General features: G+C 44.5%; 1 protein-coding gene across 2 annotated transcripts in view; it reads left to right on the top strand.

The window, feature by feature from the left end:
* Positions 1-7,951, top strand: part of FAF2 (Fas associated factor family member 2) — a 52,961-nt gene extending 45,010 nt beyond the window's left edge. For both annotated transcript variants that reach the window (XM_090287922.1, XM_090287923.1), the window contains exons 8-11: positions 139-316; positions 1,496-1,667; positions 2,681-2,824; positions 7,153-7,951. In XM_090287922.1, the coding sequence (XP_090144048.1) occupies positions 139-316; positions 1,496-1,667; positions 2,681-2,824; positions 7,153-7,335 (677 nt within the window). In that variant the 3' untranslated portion in view covers positions 7,336-7,951. The remainder of the gene's footprint in view (positions 1-138; positions 317-1,495; positions 1,668-2,680; positions 2,825-7,152) is intronic.
* The last annotated feature ends 1,200 nt before the right edge of the window (positions 7,952-9,151 follow it).

The following is a 9,151-nucleotide window of genomic DNA, read 5'->3' on the forward strand; positions in this document are numbered from 1 at the left end:
AGAGAAGGAATGACACCTCTCTTCTTCGCTAGCCGGGATTAAAGCAGTTCTCTCTAGCTTGTTGTGGAACATCTAAGAATTGATCTGTTTTTTTTTCCCCAAGTCCTGCCCTTAACTATAAGGTCTTTTCCCTGTCAGTTTCGCAGGCTTTACGAGAGAACACCTACCCATTCCTGGCCATGATCATGCTGAAGGATCGGAGGATGACTGTGGTGGGCCGACTAGAAGGCCTCATTCAACCTGAGGACCTCATCAACCAGCTGACATTTATTATGGATGCAAACCAGACATACCTGGTGTCAGAGCGCCTGGAAAGGTACTGGGGAATTCCTCTCCCTTAGGCAGTTTGAAAAGCTTTGTTTATATAATGTTAGAATATTATATATTTTGACATAAAGACTCCATCAGATCATCTGTTCTTAGCAATATGAAGCAAATACGGGTGGGGCTCTGTGCTCAAGAATACATATTGTGTTATTTAGAATAGCAGAGCCTTAATACAAAGAGCTTAAATGTAAAAAATGAGAAATGGTTGTAATTCTTCTCCCCACTACATAAGTAATGTACATTAATTGTAGAAAATTTGGAAAACACAGAAAAGCACCAAGAAGAAATTTAAAATCACCCATAATCCTACCACCACTTTTAACATTCTCTTATATTTTCTTTTAATTATATAGACATGCCTTGTCCATGTGGCTTAGTTGATTGGAGCGTCACCCCATACACTGAAAGGCTGCAGGTTCAATTCCCAGTCAGGGCACATGCTTAGGTTGCGAGTTCAATCCCCAGATAGGGCACCTATGGGAGGTAACTGATTGATGTTTCTCTCTCACATCTCTGTTTCTCGCTCTCTCAAATCAATAAACATATCCTTAGGTGAGGATTAAAAAATGATGAAAAATAAAATAAAAATGTAAGCTCTTTAAAAATGATAATAATTATATAGACACACACACACACACATCTGTGTAACGTACACAGTTTTTTGGAGAGAAAATAGGAAATACACCAGAATGTTACAGTGTTTTCTCTTTGGTTGGTAGAACTCTGAATAAGATGTTTCTATGTTTTTTCAGATCTTCTAAGATGTGTGTATGTGGGTTTTTTTTGTTTTTTTTTTGTTTTTTTTTTTTATGAAAGCAGCATACACAAAAATGTAGTAGCCCAAAGGGTTATTTTTCTGTAAAATAGGATCTGATAATCATTTTATAACAGTAATACTGTTACTTTTGTTAGAATTTGGAAAAAAAGTTTAATTTTAACAATGAAGTTAGAAGGGAAGGGACAATCTGGGCATTTCTTTTTCTGCCAAATTAAACTGGGAGAAGAGACGACATGTTTCTATCCTGCCGTCTGCTTTGGAGCCCTTGTAAAGGTAGTGGGAGCTGGTCCTCTGTCGAGGTTGTCGACCTCTTACTCCCATGTGTCAGCGTGGGAAACCCAGGGCTTGGTAAGACCACACTTTTCTTCTGTGCTTCTGATCTATCCGTAGGGAAGAGCGGAACCAGACCCAGGTGCTGAGGCAGCAGCAGGACGAGGCCTACCTGGCCTCTCTCAGAGCTGACCAGGAGAAGGAAAGAAAGAAGCGGGAGGAGCGTGAGCAGAAGCGGCGGAAGGAGGAGGAGGTGAAACAGCAGAAGCTGGCAGAGGAGAGACGGCGGCGGGTAATGCACCTGTCTACTCCTGATGACTCCCAAACTGGTCCTTTCTTTTCTTTCTTTCCTTTCTTTCCTTTCTTCCTTCATTCCTCCCTCACCTGAGATTATGTTTATTGATTTTAGAGAGAGGAAGGGGGTTGGAGAGAAACATGGGCGTGGGAGAAACATTGGTTCCCTCCCGAACCTGCAACCTTTTGGGGTACAGGTCGACACTCCAGCTGATGGAGCCACCCAACCAGGGCCCAAAGCAGTCCTTACTTAAGTGTGAAAGGAAAAAACTGGAAGATGATGGGATTGTGGGTGATTTAAATTTTCTTTGCCATTTTTATATTTACAACATTTTCTTTCTTTCTTTTTAGGGCGGGGAGGGGAGGGAGAAAGGGAGAGAGACATTGATGCTAGAAACATCGATTAGTTGTCTTCTGTACATGGCCTGACTAGGGACTGACCCTGCAACCCAGGCATGTGCCCTAACTGGGAATTGGACCAGTGACCTTTTGGTTTATAGGACAATGCCCAACCAACTGAGCCACATCAGCCAGCTAAATTTACTACATTTTCATAAATATTTTTAAATTTGTAAAAATTTTAATTAAAAAATTACAACAGTGAGTAAAAGGCAAAACAGGTCTGTTCCATGAAAAGTAAATAGGGGTAATAAACAGTTCACAGTGCTGTTTATTCACAGCAGTCATTTCTGAATATCAGTATTGGCTCAGTTGACATTTCATTCATGGTCTTGTTTCATTTTGTATTACCACTTCATTATAGCCAGTGTCCTCTAGTCATTCCCTTTATTTCCAACAGTTAAACACCTCAATACAGTCAATACATAGTACATGTGACGCAGCAGTACTTGGAATTCGGTTGTTTCTGACTCTTGCCAACAAATTTTTCTCATGATTATTAGTTTGTTAGTTACTAATGTTTTCTTAACTACACAATAGGCCTACATGGTGATTGCATTTCCTGTTTCCCTGTTGGAGCCACAGCCTCACCTTTGCTTTATGTTTCTACAGAATTTGCAGGAGGAAAAGGAAAGGAAGTTGGAGTGCCTGCCTCCTGAGCCTTCCCCTGATGACCCTGAAAGTGTCAAGATTGTTTTCAAATTACCTAACGATTCTCGCGTTGAGAGGCGATTCCACTTTTCACAGTCTTTAACAGTAAGGACCGCCCAAGTTGCGTGGGTGTGGGGGTAAAGTCTGGCCTGTAGGCTTGAAGGCTTCTAAGAATTGCTAGTGTGTTGCTGGTGTATCTGTTCCTCTAATGAACCAGGAGGAAGAGGGTAGAGAGGCAGGAGGAGCACAGGGAACTGCCTCAGACACCGCCAGCTCTAGCTGCCTGCTCAAAGCAGTACTAAGGGTTCCTTTCATCATGTTGGAGCTCAGCTAAGAAAAAATGTACCTTACCAAGAAGTCCCACAAAATACTGTGTGTTTGAGGTGAGAGGCTCACAGCAGAACCCATTGCTGTGTAGGGAAAGCTCTGTCTCTGCTGACCCAGGCGTTCTGGAATTGTGCATCTGAGTGTAAAAGCACGTGCCCTCAGCATGCAGTTGTCACTGTCCCTTTCTACCCACATAGGCCATGGGAAGCCCCCCTCATGGGGCGCCCTTGTAAATCTGGCATCTGTAGGTGAATAGTGTTTGTCTTTCCACAGGAAGTACTTGAAAGTAGGCACTCCTATTAATATATACCTCACAGAATGAAGATCAAATTCTCACTCTCCAGGGTTACTAGAGGTGTTTCTTTGGCCATTTGTCTTCATCGGTAAGCCTCAGTTTCTTCATCTATAGCACAGGTGTGATAAGCACTCTGTAATAAGATGATTGCTGGGATTAAATTCGTATGTAAAATGTTCAACGTGTGCCTGGCTCATCCTAACTCAAACACTAACTTAATTTTGGTATTTATAACCAAAAAGAAGTTTCTGTTTATATTGAAAGTTCATTTTCCAAATTTGTAAGTGCAGTAGATCTGCCATTTCCCCATCACTGGAAATAGTCAGGAGTAATTGCGTACTGGAAATGAGGATGCACCATAGTCAAGTGAGGCTTGAGCAGATCCAGTATGTCTCCTGGTTGAACTGGAGAACTGGATGCATGTGTCGTGGAGTCTTTTACAGGGTCTCCCATAGCCCATCTGGTAAAAGGAACTCCAGTTGGCCTTCTGGTAACTTGAAACTGAAGGTGTCAGGCACGCCTTGGTACTCACTCTAGGGATTATGCTGATGAGTGAGATGTTCTGGAATTCATGGAACTTACTGGCCAGTCAGGAATGTAAGACTCAAAGGGCTAATATAAAGAAATAGTTATGAGCCGTCCTGGTGAGTGAGAAGCAAATAGCTTCCTCTTTTTATCTCTCATTTATGTATATGGGGGAAGGTGCTCACATCTCTTAACTTTGGGTTTTTTTAAATTAGGATAAAGCAAATGAGCATCACACAGTACCTACCATGTAGTAGGTGGTTGCTAAGTGGCATCCTTCCCCTGGTTTGCTGGTAGCCATGTTCACTAACAGTTTCATTAACTATTTAATTTTTAGCAGCTTTTAAATAAGTTCTCAGTAAGAGTTATTTAAAGAACAGAAAACAAACCCCAGACTGAGAACTACTTGGTTGTAAATGGGGATAAGGCTCAGGGATAGGAAAGAAGTGGTGTGTAGGGGCGGTTCCAGCCTCATCTCACATTCATGGAGTTAATAACATGCAGCAGAATAACTTGGTTTTTAGTGCCCTGGGAGACTTTATGTCCTCCTATGATCTCCACACTTCATCAGTAATCTCAAGGAGTGAATGTTCAGTGAAATAGTTTGCACATCATGCCCCTCTCTTGATAGTGGTAAAATGCTGAGATAACAAAGGATAAACTGTGGAAAAGTCTCTAGGCCTCATGAGTGGTCAGAAAAGTGGCAGCTGACTTTCTCTTATATGATGTATGTAGGGGGGATCCAAATTGTACTCGGCCCAGAGCTCATTTTCCTGTCCTCCACAGACCGAAAGGGACTTTTTGAGGTGTTGTCATCTGTTTCCTGTTGCCCCATCAGTGGGAACAAAAATGCCAATTTTGTACCAAGGTTGAGAACTGTGGTCCCCCCTTATCTGTGGTTTCAGTTACCCGCGATCAACTGTGGTCCGAAACATTAAATAGAAAATTTCAGAAAAAAAACATTTATAAGATTTAAGTCACATGCTGTTCCTAGTAGCGTGACCAGGACGTGACTCTTCCCATTGTCCAGCGCACCCATGCTGTGTACGCTCTGCCCGTTCCTGGTTGTCAGAGAGAGACCACATTCATGTAGCTTTTATTTCAGTATGTTGTCATAACTATTCTATTTTATTGTTGTTGTTAATCTCTTACTATGCTTAATTTATTCATTAAACTTTATCATATGTATAGGAAAAAGCATAGCTTGTATAATGTGTAGAGGGGGTTCAGTATCTACTATCCACAGTTACATGCATCCACTGGGGGTCTTAGAACATATCCCCACAGATAACAGGGGACTGCTGTATTCTCAAGCAATGATTGAAAAGAAAATGAAATATTATATCACTGTTACATAAAACCCATGTTGGAGTCATACCCAGAATACTTGGTGCAAGTCTAATTGATGCATCTCAAGAAAAGAAAAGGAGAGTGAAATGTTAGGAGCTAAAATCATGAATGAATTAGATAAGAGGGCCATGGATTTACTCCTTACATCCTGGGAGTGTAGCCCCTCACATGCTCTAAGGAAGTAAGTTTAGGACAAGTGAAGGAAGGACTGCTTCACACAGAGGAGAGTAAGCTTAGAGGTGGAACAAAAAACAAATTGACTCCCTCAGAAAGTAAAGCTCACTGGAACGGTGTGCTCCTGGGCTTTGGGATTGACCTGAAAGGGGCCAGCAACGCTGTCACAGTGTGTCCCTTCGGGGCTTTGTCAGACACCGAATGCCAGATAAAGGGCCCGTAGAGCAGACCCAGGTGCCTGTCCTCAGTGTGTGGCATTAAGAGACGAAGACAAGAATGTCCTGGTCCGTACGTGTCTCGCATTCCAAGTTTCAGCAGTGTGAGTTTTCTTGAGGTTGCCTTACTTCTGGTTAAGTTTACCTGTGCCTTGTCGGAGCCAGAGCAAGGTGAGAAGGGCATTCCCACAGAAGAGAGGTTGGTGTCTCCATGACGAGGGCAGCCAGTGCAGAGAAGTCAAGAGTCCCAGTGGCCTATGGTGGGTTGGGATGTTAAAGCCAGAATTGGGTAAGGAGGGGGGAAGAACTTATTGCGTTCGTGTATGTATATAGCAGTCTGACGTGTATAATAGATACAAACAGGTATGTACTTAACAGTCTCCAGCTTTCTCCACAGGTGGTGCTGGGAGCAGCAGCCCCTAAGAGCAGTGAACATACCTAGCACCCAGAGGGGTGGCTTTTCATCCCATTGTTCATTAAGGAAAACCAAGGATCCTTGGAGCAGAGGCCGATTCCAGGGCTGGGCAGGGACAACACAAGTGAATAGGAGCAGCTTGTGCCCAGAAGCTTGTGATTGTTCAGAGAAAAGGGGGCTGTGTCAGAAGGACACAGAAGGCCGCTTGAGTGGGCTCCTTCCGACTCCATCTGGAGTAGTTTGAACACTAAACTAAATAATGATTATAACATTGTAACCTACCTAATAAAATAGGAAATCATGACTCTAGAAATATAAATAAATAAATAGCAAGTTTGAGGAGTTGGCTGTCCGTAATTTCAAAGTGCCTCCCCACAAAGTGCTCATTAATGACAAAGGGGATTGAATAACTTCAGTGATCAAAGTAGATATCGTTAAGTCAGAACCAGTAGACAGAGCTGCGCCTGCATGGGATGCACTGAGTGGAGTGCACAGCGTTTCTGTAACAAACACTCCTGCCAAAGAGGCATAACAACGCCCAAGAAAGTCACGAAAGACTGAGTATTTGCTGCAGCCTGGGGGAGATAGATGTGACAACTAAATATAACACGCAGCTCTAAAGGGCATAATTTTGCTATAAAAGGCACTGGCAAAAGTTGAATGGGGCCTGAATGACAGCTGAATCAGCTGACTAGCCTGCCCCTGTGGGCTGTGGTGTGGTTATCTAGGGGAGTGTCCCGTGCGTCCCTGCCTGAGGCGTGTGGAGACACTCCAGAGTGATGGGACATCGGCTGGCAGCTCACTCGCAGCTCATGCAAAGACAGGGGAAACCTCTGTGTCCTGCGTTTTTCTGTAACTCAGATTATTTCTGAGTAACAATTTTTTAGATTTATATCAGACAAGTCATCAAAGGAGAAACAGATGAATCAATTCAGAGTAGGACTAGCTTTGGGTTGCGTAATAAATATCTTCAACAAACTACCCTACAAATTTGCTCTTTGACACAAAACCTTGAAGTAGAATTCCAGTATGATGTGATGACTTCATGTTTCAAGGGATATTTGATTTCATGGTGGGGATTGTGTGTCTGTCTTTTTCTCACTGCCTTTCATTTTCTGTATCACCTCTGCAGGTAATCCACGACTTCTTATTTTCCTTGAAAGAAAGCCCTGAGAAGTTTCAGATCGAAGCCAACTTTCCCCGGCGGGTGCTGCCCTGCACCCCTTCGGAGGAGTGGCCCAACCCCCCCACGCTGCAGGAGGCTGGACTCAGCCACACAGAAGTTCTCTTTGTTCAGGACCTCACAGACGAATGACACTTTTTCTTCCTTGCCCTCCCACCCCAATTCCTAAAAGAAATGGGGGGGGGATAAAAATTCATATTATTATTATTAAATACAATATTTTTTTTAATGACTGCTGCATCCTAAGGAAGGATCAGAAACCATGCTGCCTGCAGAGTCACCACCTGCGCGCGCGTGAGGGTAGCGGTGAGCGTCTGGCCAGCAGCCCACCTTCCTCTCCTGCCTCTGTACCACACACCTCCCCATAAGGGGAGGCTCTTCACCTCCAGCCCAGCCGTCGTCCCAGAGGGGAACAGGACATTCGTTCTTGCTCTTATGGAAAATAAAAGTGACAAACCTATGTCAAGCAGCTACTGCGACATCTCCTAAGGACTTGCTTCTCCTGCCTCTGGAGAAGAGGGAAGAGAAGGCACGGAGCAGAGATGTCCTTGAACTTCCCACAATTTATGCATAATTTTTAAATTTGTTTCTGTTGCTTTGTAATGACCAAAGGAATGAGGCTGAGATAGGTGTATTTTTTTCCTTCATTTGATAAAGAGCCAATTTTTAAACCCATGACATTATTTCATGCCCTTGGCTCCTTAGTCCACAGAGTGTAATAAAGGTGCCCCGGGCTGGCTTCTGTTTATTTCTGCCATTGCCCCTCTCAGGTTCCCAGAGGGGTCTTTATTTTTGGTCCAACTCTTGCTGTTCTTGTCACCTGCGCACTCCACCTGGAGCAGTGGGAGGAAATCTGGGTGTGTACCTCCTGCAAAGGTTGTGTACAGATGTACCTGTGTGTGCAGTGTGCACTCTGTGCATACTCACCTGTACACACAATGCAGTGCTCCTTAGAATGTGTACCAGATGGTTATTATGGGGTCTGAACCAAAGGATAGCAGCTCTTCATTCCTCTCCTGACATGCGCGTGCCATGCTGCCCAGCGCCGAGCTCTGCCGGATTGCCAGGCCTGGTGCCTTCCCAGAGGACTGGCAGGGCATGGTGGAGCCAGTGCGCCCACGTGCCAGTACCCTGCCTGTCTCGGGCATGAGCTGCTGGTGTATGCAGGGTACAAAGTCTAGAGGGCTTGAGAGGAGCCCAGATCACTCAGGCTTGTACACTGTTGCAAGGCAGATTTCCGTTTTCCGATGCAGCCACCTGCTGGAGCCAGTTTTTATCCTCTTCCTCTATTGCTGTGTTGAAGTAATAGGGTTTTTTAACCTCCGGGTGTCCTGTCAGTGATGGTTTATATAATGGGTACATGGGTCCAGCCATGTATTAACAGATGGCAGCGTGAGCTGACAAGTATTCCAAAGTGTTCTGTGGCTAGACAGGTGCAGACTTGTTTTAACACTGCAACCTACTGAAGTTCCTGTAGCTCCCAGCATGCCGTGAGGTCAAGGGGTTTGTGTCAAGATGAAGCATAATTTGCTGGCTTGGCTGTTGTCAAAGGCTTTCTCTGTTGCTTAACTAGAACCTGAGGCCCGCTCTTACAGCAGCCTGGCTACTGTTCTCTGCAGCCTCAGTGGGGACACGTGCAGGGCCAGGCAGGAGGTCCATGGCTGTCACCTACAATGGCCTTGACGCGGGTGTCTAGAACACTGGCTCTAGAACATTTAATTCTGCTCCTAGGGCTTTTTATTCCACTTTGTTTCCTGCTGTCCCAAGGCCACATGAACAGGAATTTGCTGTCCTCATAAAATATATCGAGTGAATACCAGGATGAACCGTGTTCTCCCTCCACTCAACCTTGTGTGAAGTCTGCTTCCTGCTGACAGCTATGCAAAGAGGACTGTCTCCCCTGCCCTCAGCCTCCCTCCCTGAGGATTGCTGCTAGCTCCCTGGCAGT

The sequence above is a fragment of the Furipterus horrens genome, unplaced genomic scaffold (genome assembly GCF_987537825.1).
Source record: "Furipterus horrens unplaced genomic scaffold, mFurHor1.1.pri manual_scaffold_10, whole genome shotgun sequence".
In the NCBI taxonomy this organism is placed as follows: Eukaryota; Metazoa; Chordata; class Mammalia; order Chiroptera; family Furipteridae; genus Furipterus; species Furipterus horrens.